This window comes from Sitophilus oryzae, unplaced genomic scaffold, assembly GCF_002938485.1.
Source record: "Sitophilus oryzae breed Bouriz unplaced genomic scaffold, Soryzae_2.0 scaffold_496_pilon_pilon, whole genome shotgun sequence".
Lineage (NCBI taxonomy): Eukaryota > Metazoa > Arthropoda > Insecta > Coleoptera > Curculionidae > Sitophilus > Sitophilus oryzae.
Window position 1 is genome coordinate 442,040 of NW_022147080.1, and position 26,713 is coordinate 468,752.

A 26,713-nucleotide genomic window follows, 5' to 3' on the forward strand; every position below is an offset into this window, starting at 1 on the left:
TGTAATTATACCATACACAGATCTGAAACCAGCAGCTTATAAATTTCTAGTCTGCACCACCAACAAACGTCTCTAGCAAACAACTATTTAGAAAGAGTATGATAAAACACTGCATGATTTGAAGGGATTCAATGCTGAAAAACTTTTTTAGCCAATAACATAGACTAAAAAAGTAATTTTATTAGTATTACTAATTTTATAGTATTAAATGCCAATAAAACCGTTTCTGCACGAAAATGACGTTTTTATTACATTATTATCAGATGTTTTTTCATATAATAAACTATTAAATAAATATTGCATCGTGTCTGGGTCTCGTTCTCGGCCGAGAACTTCTTTTTCTCTCGATCTCGACCGAGACTAAAAATCCAGATTCGGTCGAACCTTAGTAATTTTATTAAATTATACGAATATTCTCGTTGATTATTGGTTTGAAATAAATATGTCAATGTTCTCCAATGAAAATGCGATTTGCTTAACTCTAATAATTCTAATTCTTTTAGTAAATTTTGAGCTAGCAAATGAGCTAGATTTTTTACCTAGACTGTTATTCAGAAGCTACAAACCTATCGATGCAAATTTACTTCTTACCACACAACAGATGATATTGGTACACAGTTACAGTATCAAGTTTAATATAGTGATTTTCTTAGCCGCGTATAGCACAGATTGTTACCCAGAGCGAGTTAGATTGTTTTACAAATACCGAATGGGGTAGCTATGACAACAATGGATTTTACCAATATATAGTTATTCAAGATCTATTTTTAAGATTTATTATTATTTTTAAATGTAATAGAACAATTATACTGGGTGTATAAAATTAAAGATGCTACACCTTTTCAAATAACATGGCAACACTGTAACTCTAGAACTAATTGGCGTTAACGGAGCAGATGCATTTATGTAAGATTCAGCAAATTTTCAAAAAAAAAAATCAATAACCGATTCTCACCTTGTATAATATTGATTCCATTTACGATCTATTTGGTTTGACTATCATAAAAATTATTAAAATACCTATGTTTACAACAACGTATACATATTTCTTAGTAGATCCATGATTCACATTGGAATATCAAAATTCTAGCCACATTTTAAAAAATAAATAGTGAAAATTATAGGATTATTTTAGCCAATTCCAGAAATTGAAAATTTTATATTTTCAAGACTAGAGATTATCAAATGTACAAACATTTGACATTACGTGATAGTATTTTCCAAAGCTTTTCAATTTCGTCGGAAATATTAGTGACTAGAATTTCTATACGAAAAGTTGGGTAATTTACATTAGTAAAAAATTACCAACAAATTTCAACAAAAGTTATCACCACAATAAATTAAATTTCTACGTATATTTCTAACGCAATCATCCAGTAATATTGTCCTGCTTTATGTAAAAAAAATTACTAGATTCTTGTTGGTTTAAATTTCAAACAAAGGAGATTATAATTATTGACTATATTACTCGACTGACACATTAGAAAAATTATCGTGCATACTATCGTCCTTAATCATACTGGTCATCTCAAAAATATGTTTCCACAACGAACTAGACACTGACAGGAGTTATCGATGTTTATCTGAAATAAATACAAGCTTTTTGGAGATTTCTACAACGCCATCAAGAGTATATCCTTCGAAACGTTAATCGAGGAGATCCTATATAGCAATCATCAGTTGCAACTTCAAGCTACAAAAAGCATTAACTAGCAGAACTTTTTCTGAAATCTTCTGAACAGGCATTTCAAAAACCTTTTCAACGCTTCTCTTCATCTCATAAAAACTCACAACCAAACCAAACCAAACACCTGTACAAGAGATTTATCAAGATAATGACATAGAACGTTCTCGTTAGACTTTAAACAGTTATTCTCTTCAAGGAATTGAGTCCATTCATTCCCAGTCATAGCTGGCTTGATGGTCAAGTCATCATCGACCATATACTGTCTGATTCTCTCCATAATAAACGTGCTGCCTTTCTTGTTGCGACCTGTATCGTAGTTGTCAAAGTGTTGTAGGAATTCTGCGATGCAGGACAGGTCTTGTTGCGTCATTTTTTGCACTTCTGAAGGCACGTGTTCGTCCATGAGACGTAAAATGGAGCCGTACAGTCATCGAAAGAAGGTCTTGTAGTCGATGACAGAATGGTTGATAACGACATAGAACTGTCTTTTAATATTTTAAACAATTACTATTTTTCAGAAACTGACTCCATCCGTTGGTTATTATATTCATTTGGGTTTAAAATAAAGAAGCATATTATTATTGTTACTTAAAGTTATTTTATTATACTACTCAACTGAAACATTAGAAAAATTATCTTGCATACTATCGTCCTTAATCATACTGGTCATCTCCGCGTCTTCCTCTTCGTCCTTCTCACTTTCCATCTCAAACAACTTGATTTTCCTCCTGTTCTCCCCAGAACGATAGAGACAGAGAACTCAGCAACTGGCATGTCAACGTTCCTGAACACTTTCTGTTCGATTGATGACCCGTTGATGTCAGGAACGACAGATTCGTTTATGCCTGCATAAATATCGACTTCGGCCAGTTGCTGCAAAACTGGAGACATTGGAAGTTGCAGAAGCACTGCTCTATCCGAATTGAGTCCCTCTTGAAGCAATAGAGACAGAATGGAGGTGGAATATAATTTAACATCGATAATATTGAGTATTTCGTCGAATTCACACTCTTGGAATGAACTTTTGGTGAAAAATATGTTTCCACAACGAACTAGACACTGACAGGGCCGAACCTTTTCTGAAATCTTCTGAACAGGCGTTTCAAAAACCTTCTCGACGCTTCTCTTCATCTCATTAAACACCTGCACAAGAGATTTATCAAGATAATGACATAGAACGTTCTCGTTAGACTTTAAACAGTTATTCTCTTCAAGGAATTGAGTCCATTCGTTCCCAGTCATATCTGGCTTGATGGTCAAGTCATCATCGACCATATACTGTCTGATTCTCTCCATAATAAATGTGCTGCCTTTCTTGTTGCGACTGTACCGTAGTTGTCAAAGTGTTGAGACGTAAAATGGAGCCGTACAGTCATCGAAAGAAGGCCTTGTAGTCGATGACGGAATGGTTGATAACGACATAGAACGGTCTTTTAATATTTTAAACAATTACTATTTTTCAGAAACTGACTCCATCCGTTGGTTCTTATATTCATTTGGATTTAAAATAAAGAAGCATATTATTATTATTACTTAAAGTTATTTTATTATACTACTCAACTGAAACATTAGAAAAATTGTCTTGCATACTATCATCCTTAATCATACTGGTCATCTCCGCGTCCTCCTCTTCGTCCTCCTCACTTTCCATCTCAAATAACTTAATTTTCCTCCTGTTCTCACCCAGAACGATGCTCACCCTCCTGCTTCCAGACACTGAAAACTCAGCAACGGGCATATCTACGTTCCTGAACACTTTCTGTTCGATTGATGACCCGTTGATGTCAGGAACGAAAGATTCATTTATGCCTGCATAAATATCGACTTCGGCCAACTGCTGCAAAACTGGAGACATTGGAAGTTGCAGAAGCACTGCTCTATCTGAATTGGGTCCCTCTTGAAGCAATAGAGACAGAATGGAAGTGGAATAGAATTTAACATCGATAATATTGAGTATTTCGTCGAATTCACACTCTTGGAATGGACTTTTGGTGAAAAATATGTTTCCACAACGAACTAGACACTGACAGGAGTTATCGATGTTTATCTGAAAAAAATACAAGCTTTTTGGAGATTTCTGCAACGCCATCAAGAGTATATCCTTCGAAATGTTAATCGAGGAGACTCTAGCAATCATCGGTTGCAACTTCAAGCTACAAAAAGTATTAACTGGCTGAACTTTCTCTGAAATCTTCTGAACAGGCGTTTCAAAAACCTTCTCGACGCTTCTCTTCATTTCGTTAAACACCTGCACAAGAGATTTGTCGAGATAATGACATAGAACGTTCTCGTTAGACTTTAAACAGTTATTCTCTTCAAGGAATTGAGTCCATTCGTTCCCAGTCATATCTGGCTTAATGGTCAAGTCATCATCGACCATATACTGTCTGATTCTCTCCATAATAAACGTGCTGCCTTTCTTGTTGCCAACTTTACCGTAGTTGTCAAAGTGTTGTAGGAATTCTGCGATGCAGGACAGGTCTTGTTGTGTCATTTTTTGCACTTCTGAAGGCACGTGTTCGTCCATGAGACGTAAAATGGAGCCGTACAGCCATCGGAAGAAGGCCTTGTAGTTGATGACGGAATGGTTTATGATCTGTTGCATTTCGCCTGCTTTGATTATGAAAGCCCCATTCGAACGGATGGCTTGTTGGATCTCATCAGTGTTCAATCCGATGACCTAAAACAAAAATGTTCGTCTAATGACTGCATCATATGAGATTCTGTACGTATTTTTTAGGTAAAAATTATTATTTTTTGGATTTTTCTTGACTGAAAATATACAGGGTGGTCCGAATTGTATTCGGGAAACTTCGGCAGTATATTCTGCATATAAAAATAAGTAAAACTGTTCGTATAAATTTATGTCCTAAACTGGTTCGTTTGGGAGATACAGGGTGTAGAATTTTCATTTTTATTTTTATTTCCTCCAAATAATTTCTGAACTAACCTCGATATTTTGATGAAAATTGGTATCTGGGAGTATTTTGGCATGAGAAATTTGATTTCGATGCCACCTACATACTTTTTAACTGGTTTGAAAAGTTATTACTTTTTGACCGTACCTGGATTCGGTTTTCATCTTTTCGATAAGTTAATAGTCATCCGAGATACGAGGAGAGTAACAAGAGATACGAGAAGAGATGCAACAATTTCAAATTCGCCCTGTATTTCAGGTACTAAAAGGGTCAGGACAAATCTGCTTCAAGCAGTTTCATAAAACAGTAGCACAGTGATGTGAAAACAACATCTATGTATCTCATTCATATACGAGAAACCCTGTAAAACACACATGGACAGTAACTAATTATCGATATTTTATAGATTGAACATTTATTTTTAACATAAAATACAATAATAATATGTATTAAATGAAATTGTTATAAAATTCCAAATCTCATTAAAAAAATTAACGAATACAATCACCTTATAATATTACTAATCCATCATGAATTCTAAAAATGTACACAAAATACAATACAATTATGCAATTGATAATTACAAAAAACTATCAACAATAAATGAATAATGTACTGTGTTAAAAGGTTTTCCAAGATAATAATGTGACACTCAAGATAGCTATATAAAATATTTATAACAAAGGTATATAAAACAAAATGCGCGAAATATCGTAGTAGTTCCAATACAACTGCGACAATGAAAGGGTTTCTGTTTTTACTCAGTACTTGCGCTGCTTTAATCGGTACAACTTATTCACAAGACTGTACAGAAAGTCAAACAACGGTCAGTGGTACCCTCGCGCCTACCGGTCAGCTATGTTCTGGACAGTTAATTTTCGAGGACAACTTCGAGGAGTTCAGTTTGAAGAAGTGGCAACACGAGAAAACACTATCAGGTGGCGGTAACTGGGAGTTCCAGTACTACCTCAATAATCGTACCAACAGTTTCGCCAAAGATGGAAACTTGCATATAAAGCCCACATATTTATCCGATGACTACGGTGAATCGTTCTTGTCTTCTGGTACTCTGGATATTAACGGAGATGATCCTACTGATGAGTGTACCAATGGGGCCAATTATGGATGCAGCCGAACAGGTACTAGAATCGATAGTTTGTAATATACTGACATTGTTCCTAAATATCAATTTCCCTTGCAGGCACCGCAGATAACTACGTCAACCCCATCAAGAGCGCTAGAATCCGAACAGTAGATTCCTTCTCCTTCAAGTACGGTTCTGTAGTGACGCGTGCAAAAATCCCTAGCGGTGATTGGTTATGGCCTGCCATCTGGCTTATGCCCCGCTACAATACCTACGGCACCTGGCCATCCTCCGGAGAAATCGACCTTTTGGAAAGCAGAGGCAACAAAAACCTGGTTAGTGCGCAAGGAGTGAACATTGGGTCTCAACAAATGGGTAGCACTCTTCACTGGGGACCTGCAGTTGGTTCTAACCAATACATGAAGACTCACTGGGAAAAAAACAACGCTTCTGGATTCGACAGCGACTTCCACGTCTACAAAGTAGTCTGGAACCCCGATGGGTTCATTTTCTACGTAGATAATGAGGAAATTGGCTCGGTATCGCCACCTACTGGAGGTTTTTGGGAGTTAGGAGGGTTTGCACAGACAAATGTAAACAATCCTTGGGAAGGAGCTACCAAAATGGCTCCTTTCGATCAAGAGTTCTATTTGATCATCAATTTGGCAGTGGGTGGAGTAAACTATTTCCCGGATGATGCTACGAATCCTGGAGGAAAACCATGGTCGAACACCTCGCCTACGTCAGCTAAGGATTTCTGGGTAGGAAAGAGCCAATGGGAATCGACGTGGAGTGGTGATAATACTAACTTTATTATAGATTATATTCAGGTTTATGCTTTGTAAATAAGGAATTATGTAATAGAATAAAACCTTTTTCATTAAAATTTGATACTTTTTTATAAGTCTATTCCTTTAACCTACTCAAAAACACTAGAAGCAGACCAATAGATAATCAGTTAACGGTTGTCAAAACACCTGGATGCAACTAATAACTAATCTAGTCTGTTATTTGGCTTCTTCCTCGCTAAGATACGTAAAGCACTTGAGCATTTTCTAGAGAAATAGAAAGAAAATTTGAAAAGCAGAGGCCACAAAAACCTGGTTAGTGCTTAAGGAGTGAACACTGGGTCACAACAAATGGGTAGCACTCTTCATTGGGGACCTGCAGTGGGTTCTAACCAATACATGAAGACCCACTAGGAGAAAAACAAAGCTTTTGGATTCGACAGCAACTTCCACGCCTATAAGTTAGTCCGGAACCATTCCAGAACCCTGATGTTTTTTTTTCTACTTGGACAATGAAGAATTTGGGTCGGTATCGCCACCTGCTGGAGGTTTTTGGGTGTTTTGGTTTGGGGAGGGTTTGCACAGACAAATATAGACAATCCTTGAAAAGGAGCTACTAAAATGGCTCCTTTCGATCAAGAGTTCTATTTGATCATCAATTTGGCAATTGGTGGAGTGCACCATTTCCCAGATGAAGAAAACCATGATCGAACACCTCGCTTACGTCAGCTAAGGACATGGGTGGGAAAAAGCCAATGGGAACCAACATGGAGTGGCGATAATACTAACTTTGTTATAGATTACGTTCAGGTTTATGATTTGTAAATAGAAAATTTCAGGATAAAAATAATGAAATAATCAGAAGAAAATATTACTTTCGAACAAAAAAATAATATCCAGGTGTTATTTATAATTATTGTTAAGAGCCCTTGAAAAACAATTAAACAATCATTGAGAACATATAAAATGGTGCATAACAAAACACTTGGCAAAACAACAGCTTAGAATTCATACAACTTTCCATTCATGCATAAGGTTATTTAGAAAAGCAATTATTTCTGATTTTTTGATAGCGTTAAAAAATCTATTTTTAGAATCATATAATCCAAAGTCGAATTATACAATTATTACTTTCAGATAAAATTAAACAATCAAAATCAGGAAGATGTTACTTTTATTATCTATAAATAAAATATTATTTACAGCATTTCAGAGATAATTGAATAAATGAATAATAATCATTGAGAAAAATTTAAATCCCACTTGTAAAATTAGTTGAAAAACACTTAAAAAATGAATTTTATAATCAAAACATATCAAAACTGTTTGCTTGTAGCGCAACAAAAAATATTGTTTAGTCATAAAACATCTATACTTTATAATTAAAAATAACAATAATTATTATACTGTCAGTTATTATTTAATCATAGCGTGAAAAATCTATCAAAGCAGAAAAAACAATCTGTTATTTAAGATTTTTTTTAAATTTGTATACTTCAAAAAATATTATAAATGCAGTATTTATTTATGATATATTTTAGTGTTATAAACTAAGGTTTTAAAAAAAGACATTACGCAGAGTCTTTCTTAAATAAGTTCAAATATTTTAACTGGTATAAATAGACTGGTATAAAAAAATTAAAATTTAAAATATACTTATTTTATCCAAATCTACCACTTCTGACACTTATTTATGAAACACCCTTTATATACAATAAAGTAACAGTCTTATGGTTGGTCCATACTTCGAGTATTACCCTTAACATAAGCTAAGAAATTAACTCTAACAACTTAAGGAAATAACGTTCATACTTCCCCTACTTATCTCTAGAATATTCTAGTATGCGCTTGCGCTCATATGAAGCATATGTTTTCAGTTAACCTAACTTTACAAATATTTTTAAAATTTTTAAAACTAGCGAGACTATTTTTCAAAATGACATTCACTTGTTTGTGAATAAAAATTAATCATTTCAAGTCCAAAAATATGGATAATATTAACTTCTATAATCCGTCAAAAAAAAAACATGTCAAATATTAGTTCGAAAATTCTTAAAACCCCATAGTATTATCCATAAGAATAGCCCTGGTTAAAAAACTGAAAAAAAAAGTATTTATGAAACAGAAACACTCTGTATATAAATAACAATAAAATATCAGTCTTACAAAGCAAATACTTTAATATAGTCCAAAACTAAATGCGTACTGTCATCTGTCATATTCCAAGTCGGCAACCATTGTTCCTTCTTCCTCCAAAAATCCCTAAAAGCCACAGGGGACTTATTCGACCAAGGTTTACCACCCTGATTCACAAAACTGTCGTCGAAGAACGAGATACCGCCCACGGCTAAGTTAATAATAATATAAAATTCCTGATCAAAGGGGGCCATGTTCGATGCCCCCTTCCAAGGGTTATCAGTGGTGGCGCTGTCAAAACCCCCTAGTTCCCAAAAGCCTCCGCTAGGTGGCGTTACTGACCCTATTTCTTCACCGTCAACATTGAAAGTTATATACGATGGAGTCCAGATGAATTCGTAGTCATGGAAGTCTGTGTTAAAGCCTTTGGGATCATTGTATTCAAAATGTGTCTTAGACCATCTATTCGCTTCATTATAAGGGCCCCAATGTAAGGTATTGGATATTTGCTGGGTTCCTACGTTAGTGCCTTGAGTATTTGTAAGGTTTCTGTTGCCTCTGGCTTCGAGGAGGTCGATTTCTCCGGAAGATGGCCATTTTCCGTAGACACTGTAGCGTGGCATCAGCCAGACTGCAGGCCATAACCAGTCGCCGCTAGGTGTTCTTGCGCGGAACTTGACACGTCCATACCTGATCCGAAATAAGAAATATTGTAAATTTCATTAAGTTTCCAATTTTGAAGAATTTGCAATTATTTAACTAAGAAATTATATAATATAATGTTCATAATTCGTATTAGTCCTAACCTTACCCTTAACATTAACCCTAAGAAACAACCTAAAAAACCTTAAGAACCTTAATAAAATGTCGTTTCTACTTCTTCTACTTGTCTTTAGAATATTCTAGTATGCGCTTGCGCACATATGAAACATATACAGGGTAAGTTTTAATAATAGAACCCAGAACAGAAACACGTCTATTGGTGCGTTTAGACTTGAGCACGCACGCACTGATCCTCCGCGAATGAAATTCTGAAACAATATTTTCTAATTCGTAAAACGTAAAAAATCGTTAGATCTGACAACTCTGTTGAAACTGGTCGTTCATCTGGCCGCAGCTATAAACGCAATACATCCGGCCAGCCGACGGCCAGGTCATTGCGACCTGGTCGTCAGTGAGTTAGAACCCTTACCAGTATTTTTAGAATATAGAAAACTAGAAAAACTAATTTTCACAACGATAACATCATGATAACATTCACTTTTTGATTAAACACTAATCATTTCTAGATCAAAAAAAAATTATTGTTAACATTTACAGTATGTCCCTGGATTGTCTTTACAAGAGACTCTCTCTCTTATTTACTTACTTTTACTATTGATATTTTGAGAAAAATGCATTCTTCATAAAAATTTTTGATTGTTCTAAAATGGTTAATCCCGTTTAGAGTTTTCCAAATCAATAAAACCATGAAAATATAAGTCCTAAAAATAAAAAGGCGTTTCTGTGGTAATATATTAATTTCGATTTCATTCTTTGATAAATGGTTATTAATAATTTTGATTAAGGTCATATTTGTTGCTGTTTTAATATGTTAGAGAAGCACAAAATTTATTTAGTTCAATGATAGTTCAATGTTACTAAAAAGGTGATTAAAAATTTTGTTTTTTTAACATTTTAAAATTAACACTTCAAAAAAATTCAAGTATATTTTGATATTTTTTTATTTTTCTCTAAAACGGTATGGAAATTTGGAAAAGTATAAACGGAATTAACCATTTTAAAACAAGCAAAAATTTTTATAAAGAATGCATTTTTCTCAAAAAGTTTTTTCCTCTTGTTAAGACAATCCGGCAATATACTTTAGAACAAAAAACATAAGGGAAAATTTACCTAAACGAAAATGATTCAGCTGTCCTTATCCTCGCACTTCTAACAGGGTTCAGAAAATTTAGACCTGTACCTGCTCTAACGCAACCATAAAAGGACGGATCGGTACAAGCATCAGCCAGAGTACCAGCATTCAAGTCCAGAGTACCGGACCACAAAAACTTCTCACCAAAATCATCAGAAAGCAGCGTAGGTCTGATATGCAGGGTTCCATTCTCTACATAACTGTTTGATCTGTTATTGGCATAGTACTGGAACTCCCAATTACCTCCACCTGACAGTGTGATTTCGTGTTGCCATCTTGAGAGGTCAAAACTGTCGAAATCTTCGTCGAAAATCAAATCACCGGAGCAAGGACTTTTGTTTTTAACACTATCACCACTTACACTTGATAGACTGGGGTTCTTGCAGGGTGGTTCATCACCCTTGACCACTATGAAGGTTAAAATGAACCCGTAAAAAAGAGTCTTCATTTTGTAATGGTTCAAGCTAAGCTTTTTCCCTCTTTATATATGAAAAGAGATTCACGAATAAAACGTTTCAGAGAATTTGCGCGAGCATCAATATAAAAAAAGTATTTTACTTTATTTTAAAAGCTATAGGCATCCTTGATTTGTAGTAAATAAAATAACACCATTTTCATTGTGAATTATTATTGTAATAACGCTCCGCATTGTCTGTGTTTTCGTCTGTTACTATACAGAGTGATCAAACAATGACATTATATAATAAATATATAACAATAAGAAAACTCTATTATCAGGTTTCCTGTGTCAGATTTTTACTCTTTTTTTAACAAATATACGGTCAATAGCAACACGTACTTTTAGAATATTTTCATATATATATAATATATAGGGGGTGATACAAACACTAGGTTCTTTTTAAAAGTGGCTAACCTCTATAATTTTTTTTTCAAATAAAAAACGAAATTTGATATGTTAGTATATGATATAAATCAGGATTGATTGACGTATTCAATTATTTTCGGTCACTTCCTGTTTCACTGGAAATTACTACAACTTTTGATTTTTGAATGGTACTCTCGGCATTTTTTTTACTTTATTCGATAAAAAATAATGACATTCTGAATAGAATGACACATCATATTTTGACATTTTTGCTTAAAAAATAGAATTTTAAATTATTTCGAACTAGAGTGCAATGGCTGTGTTCATAACAACAATTTGACTCGAAATACCAATAAATATTTGGTACCAAATTATCCGTTAAAAATGCTTTTTCTAAACTGCTGTTTCTAAAATGGGCCATCCTTAAAAATACGATTGAAGCCGATTATACTAGGGTATTCAATCCCGGACAATTTTATGTTGTCGGGATCCCGGGATTCTTAATCCCGAATCTCGGGATCCCGGGATTCAATCCCGGGATTTCAGTAATAATGTTACCAATGTTACTTTCAAAGAACATTTTATTAAAATTAACGTTAATTAGTTAAAACAAAAACAAAGTCTTTGGAACACAAAAATAAGTAAATATTCTTCTTAAACAACATTAAACAAAAATTAAAAATCTCAAACAAAACAAAAAAGAAACTGGACTGATAATATTATTCCATATTTTTAAAAAAAAATAGCGCAAAAATATAATATTGTCTATTGTGTCATCTCCCATAGCAGAACGAAATTTTGTAACTATCAAGCCTGCTGACGAAAAACCCCTTTCCGATTCTACACTTGTAGGCGGCATTGTACTTAAAAAATCAAAAGCTAGTTGTAAGTTTGTTCCACGTTGTCCACTCTTCTGGAACGTATCCATTTCATTTTTTATTTGGGCTTTCAAGTTTTCAGTTTTTGTTACTGGTGGCACTGTCATGCGATTTGACATTTTTTTGGTTAACGCTTCATCTAGCCTCTCCGAAAATGACACGTCATCATTTAAGGCCTGGTACCTGTTCTGAATAGTAGCAATTAGCAAATCCTCATCCGATTCCGAACTATCTGAAGAATCTAATATGATTTTACTTGTTATATCTAGTCGTTTCAAGAGGTTTGCTACTTCTTGTTTCAAAAGTTTTTTATTATTCCGGGAATCACCGACGTATCGCTTGTCGGCGGCGCGCGGCGGCGCACTATGGGGTATTTTACCTCAAAACCTGGCCAATAATATTTTTATTTTTTTTTTGCATTCTTCCGCGTTTTAAAACGTGAGAAAATAAAGAAATTGCTTCAAATTTTAATACATACCTAGCGTTTTTTTATTGACAAGATTAAGTCGAGACTCCCTCGAGTATTGACAATAACATGTCAATACTCGAGGGAGTGATTCCTCAGTAGGGCATTCAATCCCGGACATTTTTTCAATCCCGAAATCCCGGGATTGTCTTTTCTTTAATCCCGGGATTTTCGGGATTCATCATTACATTTTTTCCTTAATTTAAATCGTACACAAGTTTTTCATGATAGTACAATATGCGCTTATAAACAACCCTGAATGTTTGATCAAGTTTGAAGATGATGAAGATCTAGTTTGAGTGATAATACTCTTGATCGGCTTGTTTTTTTTAAGAAATTTCTTCAAAAACCAAAAAAACCATGTTTAGATCCTCATCTTTGTTACTGCATAAGTTGTTATTTTAGTATCTCTTAGTAATCCTGTGTTATGCTGTATTCGATTGATTATGTAAATTAAATAAAAAATGTATATTTTAGTTCCTTTTATGTTTTTTTTTTGTTATATAAACTTATATGTTATGTTGTTTTGTAGTGGGGATGACGTTTAATTTATGTTAATGTTTTTTTTGTTCAATAAAATTTTGTAAAGAAAGAAAATGTAATATAATTCCAACGTAATTAATTTTTTCGTGAATCCCGATCCCGATCGAAAAATTATAATCCCGAAATCCCGGGATTGAAAATTTCTTTCGGGATTGAATGTCCTATTCCTCAGGTCATTTTATAGAGAAAAGTTCCCATAAACATAGGTCCAGTAATGCGTTGTTTCTAAGATACAGGGTGTTGAAAGTGAAAAACACTACATTTTTATTCAATTAAAAAAAATTGTAACTGCCAAACTCGCAAAAATTAGCAAAATTTCTTATCAAGGTCTTCCAAAGGAACACTTAAGCTACAAAACCAGCCAGATCGATATACTTGATAAGGTTCGATTACATACTGAAAGTTTACATAAACATTCTGTTATAAATGAAATAATATGTCTATTATTGAACTAGCAGATTAATATTGTTCTAACTACAAAATAACAGTTATACTAAAGAGTAATACTCCATATTATACTCCAAACTAATATAAAATCAATAAAAGATCGCGATTAGTAAGAAAAACTAAGATAATTATTGTTAAGTAAATTTTGTAAAAGCACAGCGATACACAGCCCGTCTATTCGAAGAACAATTTGTGATTGGCGCGGATTGTAACACGGGGGGACATTGACCCCTACCACCCACCCTCGAATACATTCATGTTTATACAAATAATTCCTGGTATTGGTTGGTTGATATCTTGAATTTAGATTTTTGAATATTGGCCAACTTTTTGGGTTAAATACCCCTTAGTGCGCATATACGTATTATTTACAAATATACTCAGGGTTCCCTATTTAACCCCGTGTGCAATTTCTGTGCCGTAAGAAAAAGACAACATAACCCAGCTCCATATTAAAACTGCATAAGTCTATTTCACCCGGATATGGATTGAACTGCGATTGCGCCAAACTCCGATTGATTGTTGTTTTAGTTCTGTTTGGATTACTTTTTATTTGTGCGCGTAAAAGAGTGATTTTGTTTAGTTTATTGTTTCCAACTATTTTTTTATATTTTTCCAACTCCATGATAATGTGTTATAAATAATAAAAATATAAATCAAATTGAAGGTTAGGGGAAATGTCAGTCAACCACTTCCCTTTAAAAACATCGACCAATGAAAACTTCTTCAGGTGAGGCATGCGCAGTTAAATAAATATCCGGGTGAAATAGACTTATGCAGAATTCCATATTGTTCTTTCACTGTTTGGGCTTCACTTTTTGGAGATTAGGCTGAGTATATTTGTAAATAATACGTATATGTTAGTGCCGCGGCCCTATAAGAAATTCAACTAAAAAGTTTTTGCATATACAATCTTAAAAATAGCGTTTTACTATATTATATAAAATCCCGGGATCTGTTATTATTTTCCCGGGATCCCGGGATTGAAAAAATCCGATAAAAAACGTCGGGATCCCGGAATCCCGAAATCCCGGGATTGAATCCCCTAGAGTGTACCGTTTAAAAATCAAAAGTTGTAATCATTTCCGGTGAAACAGGAAGTGTCCAAAAAGAATTGAATACGTCAATAAATCCTGATTTATGTCTATACTAACATACCAACTCTCGATTTTTTGTTTGAAAAAATAAAAAGTTTGAAAAACACCCGGTATATTTTAACAGTAAAATTTAATATATTTTTACTGTCAAAGTGATTCAAATATTTATCTCTCTTCAACATATTGCCTGTTAATTATGAAATAATCCAAATTTTTCGGTAAAAATATGATCATTCCACTTGGGACATCATACTTTCGGGTTATGAGATCCCCGTAGTGTGATTTTATATGGGACACTGGGCATACAACCCTGCATTTAACAACTTATATCTTTAGTGTAAAATATATTTGAATCACCCTGTATATGCCCAAAATCTTTTTAAATTGTTCGCTACCTCGTATTGTTTATACTTTTAACTTCCTCGTAGGTTTGTAAACAAAACAGGAGTAAAAATCTCATACAGAAAATTTTTCGGATATTGGTAGATTTAATACTGGTCCACCCTGTATATTTTTTTAGGAATTGCCTTAGGATCATTATTAGAATTAATTCTGTAGGTGTTCAAGCACCGAAATAAATAGAGTGAAACGCGGATTTTTGGGAATCCCCAAAAAAGAATAAAAAAACGTCAAAATTCCTTTGATTTGAACAATAGAAATTCCTTTATTTTAAGCTTCCATATCACGATGTAATTGTCGATAAAATGTTTGAAAATAAATGCCTAAACAGTTAGTAGTAATAAGGTGCGTGCATACCGGCTGCGCCGCTCCGCACCGCGCAAAACATTTTTTTAACTTGTACTTTTGAAGTGTATTTTTTTTAGCGCGCACAAAAGTATATGTTAAAAAAATGATTTGCGAGGCGCGGCGCGGAGCAGCGCAGCGGGTGCAAACGCACCTTTATACAATACAGGGTGTTTCATAAGTATGGTACAGGTAGTACATCGTATAGGTATGGGTAGTAAGTTTAGTCTGAGGAGAAACTCTGTAACTAAATAGCGATCGGTAGCGATGAAGAATACTGTCGCTTGCTGTTTAGTTTCTAAGTTTCTACAGCCAGTAAGCACAGTATTCTTCATCGCTACCGATCGCTATTTGAGTTCCACCCCTTGTTCCTCATATCATTTTATACTGGTTAACTCTGTATATTTTTAGGAACACAGATCACAATACTGCAAAAAATATATACAGGGTGTTTAATAAGTACAGTACGCAATTTAAGAGGCTGGTTCCTTATATACATATTTTTTTTTAAAGTGAGAAAACCACAATATTTAAACTCAATAAATCATCAATAAATATAAATTTACTGAGTTTCAAGGCATTTTAAATCATTGATGATGAAGCCGCAATCAGTAGCTATTTAGCTTTAAAAATATGACAAATTTACAGAAATGTTGATTTTTTTTTACTTACCCCATATCTTTCTTCAAATTGAGACATTCCCTTCAATTCAGCCAAGTAATATGTACCATTCTGCGCATATTTAATAATATGCTTAATCAAATACGACTGTATATTTGAATAACTAAATTCCATGGTCTGTCCGAATTTTTCCAGTCCCTTTTTAGTTAAATCATGCATCAGGAATTCCTCCATTTGTTCAGTAAACGTTCCAAACATGAGCAGTTCCAAAAAATCCGCCGTAACACCCCCCTCCGGTACTTGACTAGCGTACTTTGACAATTTCTGATCAAATTGCAACAATATACTTTCCCAAGTCTCTGTGATATTTGTTATAATTTTACTTAAATACAATACAAGCTCGTACAATTTTATATACTTCATTGTAACGTGATATAATTCAGTACTGTGGGTTTTAAATATCTCAGAATTAAATAAAACTGTTGTAACATTTTCTTTGTCTTCTACTGTAATAAACATTTTACTCAAGTCTTCAGTGAAGTGGACATTTTTTATTGAACATTGATACCCAAAGTAATCGCTAACTTTTAAACTTAGACACTTCCAACAGCCGAATACTCTCAAATGCACTAGTCCTTCTTTAGTTCCAATGACAAGCAAGTTAAATTCAGCTTGTTCTTGTAAAAAGCTGGTTAAACCTTTGATGTCTTCAAAGTTTATTGAATCCTCCAAAGGAGATACAGGTGGAGGATCTCTAAGATATGGTTTAGATAAATCCTAGTATTAGAATAAAACATCAATAAACAATTTAAATAAATATTTGTCAACTTACAATTGATTTTAAAAGTTCAGATTCCACTTCGTTTAAATTAAAAACATCTTGTTGCTTAACTTCAGTTTTTTCTTGTACCCAAGATAAAAACGATATTTCATCATTTACTTTGAAGCTTAAAACAATAGCCTTTGTTTCGATATTAATAAGTAGGACGGTTCCATTGCTGTAAGCTACTGCCAATACTTTTCCATCGGGCCTCCAAGATATTCCTTTGACTGTTTGGGCTTTGACATCTTTTGGTGGATTTAACACCCACGCTTTAGTCCATGTCAGTCTGTGTAAGGCTACTTCACCTATAGACATTGAGTCATTTAAATATTCTAGTAGAAATGAGTATCACAAAATACCTTTAATGTTTGCTAAAGCCACTAAGTCCATTCGATTACTCCATACCATACAACTAATTTCGCTAACAACATTTTTTTCCTCTAATTGTTTTATCGTGTGAGACATCTTGAAGATTGTAAAAATACTGTAGCCTAGAAAAACGTTATACTACAGACAACTACAGATCCGGGGTAATATATATTTATATTTGTTCAATGTGAGATAGATTCCAAATTTTAATCAAAGATTAAGTTGTTATTGACTCATAATACCTTTCCTTATTCTAGTAAACTACTACAAAAAATCTACAGAGGTAGGAAATACGAATATAACTATATTCTTGGTGAAAAACTTAAATTATAAACAATTTTAAATTTTAATTTTAACCGGCAAAAAGTTAGGTTCATGTTTGGTTATCTGTCAAACTTTTTCATATGGCTGTTAGTAATCGTCCGCTAAACGGATGAATAATGAATATATTCGTCCGGTTACATTTGAATTTGATCTCATATTCGGACTGCTTCCAACTTCCAATATTTTTCTCAGTTATTATTGAATTTGTTCTACGATAATAAAAACTAAAGATTGAAGTCAATTGAAGCTGCTCAGGGTGCCGTAAGCTTTTTGATCTCTCAATAGTTGGTCAATTAATTTATTTTAATCATCCGCTTAGCGGACAGCTAGACAGTTGGCACTGCGTCAAAATTTTGACAGATATTTATTTTCCTAACCTCAAAGCGTCCTTGATTTTCTAAACTGCATTTCAAATTTAAAAATTTTTAATAAGTACCAAAGTATATTATGTACCAATAAGTACCAAAGCCGACCTATGAAGCCGATTAAATTCTTTAAAGAAGGAACAACCCTGGTGAGCTGACTATTAGGATTTAACTAAGTTCAAAATTGTTATTAATTTAAAATAATTTTTTGCCTTAATTATAGGGGTTTGTTTGGATCCATAAATATTAAGGAAAAATGAATTTGAGTTGTATAATATGTAGTGATTTATTTGTACCAACTTCTGATATTTATTCAACACCGTGTGGCCATATATTTCATTATCACTGTTTGATACATTGGTTAGATAATTCTAAAACATGTCCGCAATGTAGAACTAAAACCACGACAAACTCCCTTTTGAGGCTATATATAAATGTGACGAGTTCAGATAACTCTGAAGATGCCACTGTACTGCAACATAAGTTAGATGGTGTGGAATTCCAGATGAGATTAAAAGACAAAGACATAAGCAATCTTCAGGCAAAGAAAAAAGAATTAAATAAACAGAATGTGGCCTTAAGATCAGAAATAAAAAGATTGGAATTAGAGGAAGTAACACACCAATCAGCTATAGCAGCCTTAAAAGATCAAATCAAATTCTTCAAAACTAAATCTCAAAATTGTGATTCATTGATCGAACAAGTTAGTCAGTTAAAAAATAAGTTGAAAGATTTGGAACACGTACAAGCAGCTGTAACTGCTAGCAGGAGCTATGTTGATGATATAATTAGAAACGAAAACTCAATGGAGTCTTTGGCTTTGCTGGCAGCAACTTTAAAGAAATCGCTTGTAGAGACTGACAGAAAGAAACGACAGTTACAATTTCAAGTTAAACAAATTCAAACTGATTTTACCAGGTATAAGAAAGATATGGAAGAGAAAAAATGTGAATATGAATCTTTAAAAAGGGAATTAGAAGCTTTAAAGTTAAATTATGAGAGGGAAGTTAATTTCTTAAAAAATAAATTTACCCAGCTGGAAGAAAAAATGTCTAGAAATAATTTAAATGATTCTGTAAATACTAGTATTAGAAGAATTGTAAGTGAGAGTCCGGTAAATTGTCATAGAACACCACCAGTGCCTGTTACTGAGCCAAAAGATAGAGATATAAGAGAAGTATCATTTATTTCATCACATCCAGAACAAAAAAGTTCCCGTACGATAAGACATGTAGAGCTGGTGAATCCTCCTAATGATTCACCTCTACCTGCCCGAAGTTTAGCACCTTTTGGAGTTCAAAGAACTAAGCCATTAGTACCAAATTCTCACGAAAATAAGTTCTCAATTTTTAAAAATAAATCTACATCACAACTAGAACCCTTACAAATGGAGCGCAAACTAAATGACTGTATGTGTTATAATGGTTTGGGTAGTTCTAGTAAAGAAGATATATTTCCTAGTCCTAGAAAAATCTCTTCCGGCTTTAAACGTACCAAAACCAATAAATTACCTTCTTCCACAAAGTTGAGGAAACTCTCTGCTGATGCTGGCAAACTTAATAAAAAAATGTCTGATTATTTTTAAACTGTATTTTAAACTTGTATATATTAATTAATATTAAAAGGTTTTTTTTCAATGACTATTTATTTATTAATTTATTTCCATTTGACATGGTTACATGTATAGGAGGTTTTCATATACAAAATAAAGTGAAAATAAAATAGAATAAAAACAATACAGAAATATAAAAATAAAACAAAACAGGAGGAAGTCGAACAATAAATAATTTATAAGATAGTACCAAAAGAATACAGAGACTATGCAAAGTCATTTGTTAAACAACACCAGAGACAACACATTTAAAAGTAATGTTTACTCAACTAAACTCCATACAACCAATTTCGTATTGTAAGTTGTTATTGACTCATAATACCACACAAAAAAATCTACAACAGTATAAAATTAAATCATAAACAAATTTTAATTTTTAACCGGTAAAAAGTTTAAATGTCTTTTTTGATATGGCCTGGATATGGCTATTCGTCCGGTTACATTTGAATTTGATTGATTTTAAATATGTCTCATATTCTGACTGCTTCTAGTATTGAATGTGTTCAATGATAATAAGAACTAAGACTGAAGCTAACTCAAGCTGCTCAGGGCTAGTTTTTGAGTATTTTTGAGCTACGTCTTTTACATCTTTTTTACATAAACGGTCGATTAATTTATTTTATTCATCCGCTTAGCGGACAGTCGAGCACTTCATTAAAATTTTGACAGATGTTTTCCTAACCTCAAAGCGTCCTTAATTTTTAAATCTGTGTTTGAAATTCAATAAGTACCAAAGCCGACTAGATTTTTTAAAGTTTATTGAAATCCTGAAACAAATTCAACATGGACAATCTAGAAGCCAATATCATGGACAAGTCTATGAGATCCGTTTTCGGTAAGAATATTGCTTAATATTTTTCTATATGTTCTCTCACAAACTTTTTTTAGTGGGAAATATTCCCTATGAAGCCACCGAAGAAAAACTCAAAGATATCTTTGGTGAGGTCGGTCAAGTTTTGTCGTTCAAGTATGAATAATGTAGCTACCAGTTTCATTTTTATAAAACACAACATTTTTTAGACTTGTTTTTGATCGAGAGACTGGCAAACCCAAAGGATATGGATTCTGCGAGTATCGTGACCAGGAAACGGCACTTAGTGCCATGAGGAACTTAAACAGCTACGAAATAGGCGGTAGAAACTTAAGAGTTGATAATGCTTGTACAGAGAAGTCAAGAATGGAAATGCAGAATCTTCTCAATCAGCCACCAGTGGAAAATCCTTATGGAGAGCCTATTCAAGCTGAAAAAGCTCCAGAGGCTATCAGCAAAGCTGTGGCTTCACTACCTCCTGAACAAATGTTTGAACTTATGAAGCAAATGAAAAGCACAATTCAAGTAAATTATTATTTATATTTTATTCAGGGAATGTTTTAAAAAAACCTATAATTTGTATTACAAAATTATTGTTTGCTTTTAGAATAATCCTACAGAGGCTAGACAGATGCTATTACAAAATCCACAACTTGCATATGCTTTGCTACAAGCTCAGGTGGTTATGAAAATTATTGACCCTCATACAGCAGCTGTAAGTTATAACCAATTTTTTTAAGCAACATTCAATAAATATATCATATTTTTTAGTCACTTCTGCATCCAGTAAACCAAGTGCCAGCTACTCTGATGCCTGGAGACAAGAATGTTCCTGTTCAGGTACCAATTAGTGCTCAGTTCCAACAGCCTCCAACTCCAGTTGCACCTCCCAGACAAGAGTTCCAACCCGTTCCTGCTCCAATTATGCACCCAAATTCCCATAACGCCCCCGTATTTACAGGCCAAGATGTTGACTTAAGATCTCTAGATCCTCGTGGTACCTCAGATCCAAGACTGGGCAGAATGGCAGATCAGGATATGAGACAGTTACCTCCACCCTCTCAGCTTACTAATCCTTTACCTCCACCTGTGGCTGAAAGGTATGTTATACAAGTATAAATGTTGTTTATATTTATGTTTTTTTTTTGCGTTAAATGTTTTATTTACAAGCAGTCTTTCTATACTCAAATCACCGGATGTGACTAAAGACAGGTAAAAAGTTGATTTTTTGAATTAGTATCAATGGCGCTGCAGGGTATGCAACCAGTTATACTCCTAACCCTAATGATTTTCTTGCTCCATTAATTTCAACCTTAAACATTTTTAACATAAGATTGAGAATGATATTATATCACCAGTCGATTTTGTATTTATGTCGCACCCAATGGATATCCAAGAACGGTAAACTGATAGGATTGCTCATTCTCATAAGACGTACGTTCGCCTCTTCCCGCGCTTCAGCTGACAGTTGTGACGTCATTGTAGCCCTTGTCAAAGCGTTCGTGGCCTTGTCATGATAGTGTGTATTATTAGTTGCCTATGGTAAACTTATAAAAATAACAGCTGAGAAATTTTGAGTTAATTATTTTGTCAATTTTAAATGTGAAAAAGGTGTCTTTAAAGTTTTTAGAGCTATGGAGTGTATAAATACGTTCATTTTGTGTTGTGGATTGTGACAAAGTGCATACTAAGTGCCCACGATTTTGTTTATTAATTATTTTAAAGCAAAATATGGAAGTACTCTAAAAAGAATGCTTGCAAAAGGTGATACACTGGGAACTGCTGTTCTTAAAAATGCATTATCCGAGTATTTAATACGATTTATACAGTTAATTTTCTATACTGCATACATAAAGGTGTTTAAATAAATAAACTAAATAATGAACGTTTTGCATTCGGTAACCAATAATGCACGTGTGTGTATTATTGGTTGCCGGATAAGGACTAATAACCATGACAAGGGCTACAATGACGTCACAAAGCGAGTAGTTTTCGCATGCACCTGGCGGACACTTTTGGCTGAATGAGCAGTCCTATTAGGTTAACTGTTCTTGATGGATATCCACTTCACGAACTGGTACTAGATGGAGGAATAAAAGTTTATTTGGTTTGGTTAGGTGTGTGGTTAAGTGGATATCCATTTCATGAAACCTCTAGACTCCATACATGAAACGGACAATAATTACGCTAAGTGGGTGCGACATTTATATGTTTTTAAAGATTAATATATGACTTAGGGTATTGTTGGTTGCATATACACCATATTCATACCAATCAGCTATCACATAGAATAAAATAAGTGCATATAGAGAAATCAATAAAAGTTGGCGTGCACGTCATCAAAGGTGTCAAACGTATTACAAAGTCAAATTTCTAATAATTAAAAATTCTTTTGAAATTTTTGAACTCTTATATCCTGGTCAAAAAGAGACCGCACGCTGTTGCATGAAGTAAATGAATTGGCCGATAAAAAAAGGATTTAATGTTGCTAGTCATGGCAAATTTTGCCATTTGTCATGACATTTTTCTTTGCAAATCTGATATATTTTCAATTTTATTATTTTTTCTAAACTCACATTTGTCATTTTCTACGTTTTGTATAGTTAAAACTGCGATTTTTATTATAATTCGTTATAATCATAGACAAAGTAATCATGTATATATGGTGTCTAAAAATGAATTGAAAAATCGGTGACAAAATTATGAATATAATTTGACACTTGCCAAAAGTCAATGTAAAAAAGTAGTTTGATGATGTGTCCACCAACTTTTACTGATTATCCTACAAGTATAATATATATTCTAGTTTTTCGCGAGAACCAAGAGATCCACGCGATCCAAGAGCAGTTGGTCAGTCATTTCCTGCTGATCCTAGACAAGCAGCAAGAGCTGATCCTAGACAGAAAACTATGGGTAAGCACTTATAGTCTGTCCGTCATTTTAATTCAATAGTAAATTGTATTTTCTGTCAATTTTTTTCTCTTGCTCGACGGACTTTTGATTGATTTACCTTACACTAATTTATACCATTTATTTGCTATTTTTATAGTTCCGCCTCCAACGGCCGTGCCTCCTCCATCTGTCAGACCGCCTCCTGTCACCTCGATTACGTCATCGCCCACGTCAAACCAGCCTTCGAGAGCCAGCGTAGCGTCAGCTGTCAGCGGGGCCACCAATCCGGGTACTTCTGATCAAGAAAAAGTATGTTCTTTGCGTTATTATGAAAATATTTACTTTGATTATCGTGTTTTTTGCGTTTTAGGCTGCTCTTATTATGCAAGTTCTTCAATTATCTGATGAGCAGATCGCTATGTTACCTCTGGAACAAAGGAATAGCATTTTGGTGCTGAAGGAACAGATTGCGAAGAGTGCACAGGGTCGTTAAATAACATAAAATTATGTTTTTTTTTTATTATAATCGATATTTAAACAAGAATATGGAATAAAAATATTCAAATAAGGTAGTCTGTTTTATTGTAATAGTAGGTATTTCTCATCTCGTGTATTTTTTTTTCTCTATTTGCCATTTTACAGAGCTTTCAGATAGAGGGAGCGTCCGCGCCGATGTTTTTTCAAGATAGCCGTCGACGAACTCATCTGGACGGAGCATACGCGACCCATATGAAATTATTCATATGAACTCATAACTTATGGTTCATGGTACTTGCTCGAAGTCGCGGACACAGTCGCGGACGCTCTCCATCCGAAAGCGCTGTTACGTTGGTTACGTCGTCTATGGCAACGCCGAAGTCGTAAACTTTGGCAACGCTTTGATTCAAACAAAAAATTGTTTACAAGTATGATCCATGGTACAAAGAAAACAAGGTATGATCGATAGCGACTTCAATTTCGTTAAGTTTGCGCATACCACCTGTGACGTCATACGCCATACAAAAAATATCCATATTGTTCAATCGCCACTAATAAAAAAAGACCTAAAATAGGGAAGAATTAGGACATAACCCCAAAAGTTATGTCAAATCATCGAGCTTGACATTTGAAAAATTATTTTTATATTTTGACACAATCAAATTTCACAGATGACACAATCTGTTTGACAAATTGAAATTGGCGCGTAAAGCTTGCCGACCAATGGTACCGTTTATCACCTGTGACGTAGTGACCAACCTGCGCAATATCATACCTTGTATTCTTTGTATCATGAGTATGATCTGTGGTTGACACTACGTTACAGCTATAGTTACAGCAGTCAATTTTAATTTTTCACATAGATTTGTATTTTATTATTTAATTTAGTTAAATAACTAATGTAACCCTTTGATAGTCTTTTTATTCAAATATTAAACTTTTTTGTTACATCTACACTACTTTTTAGTTAGTTACTTTATATAAACATGACGAATTGAAAATAAAACAAATTTAAATAGAAGATTGACTATTGACAACTTATTTCTTTTTAAACGTGTTTTAGAGTTTAAAGTACTGGTCTTGCATATGTATTTATAAACAAGGGTATTTATTGAGGAAAATACTTAAAAAGTATTATAAAAATGCATAGAGATAAAGTATCCTTAAAATTAGAATATGAGAGTAATTTTTGAACGCAGCTCTTGTTTAAATCACATGACCCCATGTGAGTTTGACAGATCGATCGTCGTCATATGATTTTTAAGGTTCGGTCATCTGCAAATATTGGAGCGATTTTACCCATTTAACGATGTGGTCGATATTACCTCTATTCTTTTTGGCTACAACAGGTAATTTTTTTCCTTATTAATTATATTTAGCAGCTTTTTAACAACGAAACATTTCAGTTTATGGAGCTGGCGAATTCTCTATAATTCACCATCCAGGGAGTATAGTTTTCAGAGGACACGACTCAGTGAAACAAAGCACCCTTCCCGAAGTCTACACTGCAGCCCTTGGGTTCTCCACTGAACACTTCTCGCACTGGCAGGGATTCTATATTGAAAACCCTTTCAATATCCCTGAAGCAATCGTTACAATTGCTGTAGACGGTGTCAAGGATATCGGTCAAAATAAAGGACACCACTACCCTCTGTTAACTAACGACGATGAAGCAAGAATATTCAGGTCTTTGGCTAAAAGAATCACTGAAAGATTCCCTAATGAAGAACCTACACTAGTTAGAATCGATCTGTCCAATGGTTTAGATGATGTAAGTCTTTTTAATACTACTATTTTTTTTATCTAAATTTTGATTTTATTAGGTCAAACAATACAGCATTTTTGATGGCATAAAAAGTGACAGTCCTAAGCATGTCAGTCACAAGCATTTGAAATTGGATGTTGAAGAAGACAGAGATTTCTTAAAAGATATAGCGATTATCAACCAAGTTGCACAAAAGGTATGTAGAGTATGTAGAAACGCCCTTTAAACTACTCAGAATATTAATATTTATTAAAAAATAAATATTATTAAAAAATAAAATATAATAATATTTATAGGTTAGCGAAGGTGTTGTGAAGGAAGATTTTGTACCAGATGTATACTGGTTCCGTATTGCATCCCTGCATGCTCTCTCTGATCTTCACGGTGAAAATTCAACCCAAACCCAAGAAGCTAAACAGCTGCTTCAAGACACTATTACTCATCTAAGCGATGTATTTTCCAAAGCATACGGAAATCATGTTTTTGTGAATGTGATGACAAGTGATGCTAGTCACACCAGAGTTAGGAGGAACATTTTGGCCACCGAAGAAGAACAAGAACTTGTGAGTTAATAAACAGTGTTAAATGCTATCATAATGCTGTTTTTTATCTTCTTTTTAGAAAAATAAATACAATTTGGCAGCCAAGTACAACAAGGACTTTCCCGTCATATTCAACATTATTCTTTGGCTTTGCGTGGTTATTTTTTTCTCAATTTTCGCCATTTGTGTCGCTACTGCTACTATGGATCCAGGTCGTGATTCAATTATTTATAGGATGACAAGCACTAGGATGAAGAAAGATAATTAAATTTTTAAAATTTCAGTATTGTAGCGCAAGAATTTTAGCTCAATGTATTTAATTGAATCAATTTTGTCACAATTCGTATTTTGCAAATGCTTTTTGTCATCATTCCATTAGAATATTGTAAAAAAATGAGGATTTACACCTTGTGTGTTATAGAAATGATGTTTAAGTGATAATTTAATTGTATATGTAAATTTTTCTTTTGTTAGTGTTATAAGATGTGTAAATAAAATAATATAAAACAGTTTATAATTTCTTTATTCAAATTACTCCCAACATTGCATAAATAAATATCTGTAATACAGCCCTGTGCTTCCT

The 26,713-nt window shown here is 33.8% G+C and overlaps 6 protein-coding genes across 7 annotated transcripts; 4 read left to right on the forward strand and 2 right to left on the reverse strand.

Annotated features, from left to right (window-relative positions):
- Positions 1-3,212: 3,212 nt before the first annotated feature.
- On the reverse strand, positions 3,213-17,791 carry LOC115886731 (anaphase-promoting complex subunit 4). Its single transcript, XM_030906003.1, has 5 exons — positions 17,585-17,791; positions 17,333-17,464; positions 16,983-17,278; positions 16,202-16,927; positions 3,213-4,367 (listed from the first exon to the last, which is right to left on the reverse strand). Exons 2-5 carry the CDS (start codon positions 17,436-17,438, stop codon positions 3,240-3,242), a joined length of 2,256 nt encoding a protein of 751 aa, XP_030761863.1. The 5' UTR covers positions 17,439-17,464; positions 17,585-17,791; the 3' UTR covers positions 3,213-3,239.
- On the forward strand, positions 5,288-6,586 carry LOC115886736 (beta-1,3-glucan-binding protein-like). Its single transcript, XM_030906009.1, has 2 exons — positions 5,288-5,744; positions 5,807-6,586. The coding sequence occupies exons 1-2, from the start codon at positions 5,345-5,347 to the stop codon at positions 6,532-6,534; spliced, it is 1,128 nt and encodes a 375-aa protein (XP_030761869.1). The 5' UTR covers positions 5,288-5,344; the 3' UTR covers positions 6,535-6,586.
- LOC115886735 (beta-1,3-glucan-binding protein-like) lies at positions 7,892-11,013 on the reverse strand. Its single transcript, XM_030906008.1, has 2 exons — positions 10,507-11,013; positions 7,892-9,303 (listed from the first exon to the last, which is right to left on the reverse strand). The coding sequence occupies exons 1-2, from the start codon at positions 10,974-10,976 to the stop codon at positions 8,640-8,642; spliced, it is 1,134 nt and encodes a 377-aa protein (XP_030761868.1). The 5' UTR covers positions 10,977-11,013; the 3' UTR covers positions 7,892-8,639.
- Positions 17,792-18,018: 227 nt separating the features above from the next.
- LOC115886733 (E3 ubiquitin-protein ligase TRAIP) lies at positions 18,019-19,672 on the forward strand. Its single transcript, XM_030906005.1, has 2 exons — positions 18,019-18,180; positions 18,255-19,672. Exon 2 carries the CDS (start codon positions 18,288-18,290, stop codon positions 19,614-19,616), a length of 1,329 nt encoding a protein of 442 aa, XP_030761865.1. The 5' UTR covers positions 18,019-18,180; positions 18,255-18,287; the 3' UTR covers positions 19,617-19,672.
- Positions 19,673-20,071: 399 nt separating this feature from the next.
- Positions 20,072-23,905, forward strand: LOC115886734 (cleavage stimulation factor subunit 2). Of its 2 annotated transcripts, XM_030906006.1 has the most exons (9): positions 20,072-20,478; positions 20,532-20,610; positions 20,664-20,979; positions 21,062-21,169; positions 21,226-21,554; positions 21,628-21,666; positions 23,261-23,367; positions 23,504-23,655; positions 23,717-23,905. In XM_030906006.1, exons 1-9 carry the CDS (start codon positions 20,427-20,429, stop codon positions 23,837-23,839), a joined length of 1,305 nt encoding a protein of 434 aa, XP_030761866.1. In that variant the 5' UTR covers positions 20,072-20,426; the 3' UTR covers positions 23,840-23,905. The 2 variants fall into 2 exon arrangements, with proteins under 2 accessions (XP_030761866.1, XP_030761867.1); XM_030906007.1 differs by lacking the exon at positions 21,628-21,666 and having other exon boundaries at positions 20,285-20,478.
- A 1,107-nt stretch (positions 23,906-25,012) lies between these two features.
- On the forward strand, positions 25,013-26,642 carry LOC115886750 (renin receptor). Its single transcript, XM_030906030.1, has 5 exons — positions 25,013-25,172; positions 25,230-25,594; positions 25,647-25,784; positions 25,885-26,151; positions 26,210-26,642. The coding sequence occupies exons 1-5, from the start codon at positions 25,133-25,135 to the stop codon at positions 26,396-26,398; spliced, it is 999 nt and encodes a 332-aa protein (XP_030761890.1). The 5' UTR covers positions 25,013-25,132; the 3' UTR covers positions 26,399-26,642.
- Positions 26,643-26,713: the final 71 nt, after the last annotated feature.

Excerpts from the sequence above, each read along its gene's own strand:
- LOC115886736 (XM_030906009.1), top strand. The coding sequence starts at position 5,345 with ATGAAAGGGTTTCTGTTTTTACTCAGTACTTGCGCTGCTTTAATCGGT. Across the intron at positions 5,745-5,806 it reads TTATGGATGCAGCCGAACAG|GCACCGCAGATAACTACGTC; the intron begins GTACTAGAATCG and ends TTTCCCTTGCAG.
- LOC115886735 (XM_030906008.1), bottom strand. The coding sequence starts at position 10,976 with ATGAAGACTCTTTTTTACGGGTTCATTTTAACCTTCATAGTGGTCAAG. Across the intron at positions 9,304-10,506 it reads GCTGAATCATTTTCGTTTAG|GTATGGACGTGTCAAGTTCC; the intron begins GTAAATTTTCCC and ends ATTTCGGATCAG.
- LOC115886731 (XM_030906003.1), bottom strand. The coding sequence starts at position 17,438 with ATGTCTCACACGATAAAACAATTAGAGGAAAAAAATGTTGTTAGCGAA. Across the intron at positions 16,928-16,982 it reads CTGAACTTTTAAAATCAATT|GATTTATCTAAACCATATCT; the intron begins GTAAGTTGACAA and ends TTCTAATACTAG. Across the intron at positions 4,368-16,201 it reads AATTTGAAGAAAGATATGGG|GTCATCGGATTGAACACTGA; the intron begins GTAAGTAAAAAA and ends TTTTTGTTTTAG.
- LOC115886733 (XM_030906005.1), top strand. The coding sequence starts at position 18,288 with ATGAATTTGAGTTGTATAATATGTAGTGATTTATTTGTACCAACTTCT.
- LOC115886734 (XM_030906006.1), top strand. The coding sequence starts at position 20,427 with ATGGACAATCTAGAAGCCAATATCATGGACAAGTCTATGAGATCCGTT. Across the intron at positions 21,667-23,260 it reads CCGGATGTGACTAAAGACAG|TTTTTCGCGAGAACCAAGAG; the intron begins GTAAAAAGTTGA and ends TATATATTCTAG. Across the intron at positions 23,656-23,716 it reads GTACTTCTGATCAAGAAAAA|GCTGCTCTTATTATGCAAGT; the intron begins GTATGTTCTTTG and ends TTTGCGTTTTAG.
- LOC115886750 (XM_030906030.1), top strand. The coding sequence starts at position 25,133 with ATGTGGTCGATATTACCTCTATTCTTTTTGGCTACAACAG. Across the intron at positions 25,595-25,646 it reads TGTCCAATGGTTTAGATGAT|GTCAAACAATACAGCATTTT; the intron begins GTAAGTCTTTTT and ends TGATTTTATTAG. Across the intron at positions 25,785-25,884 it reads TCAACCAAGTTGCACAAAAG|GTTAGCGAAGGTGTTGTGAA; the intron begins GTATGTAGAGTA and ends TAATATTTATAG.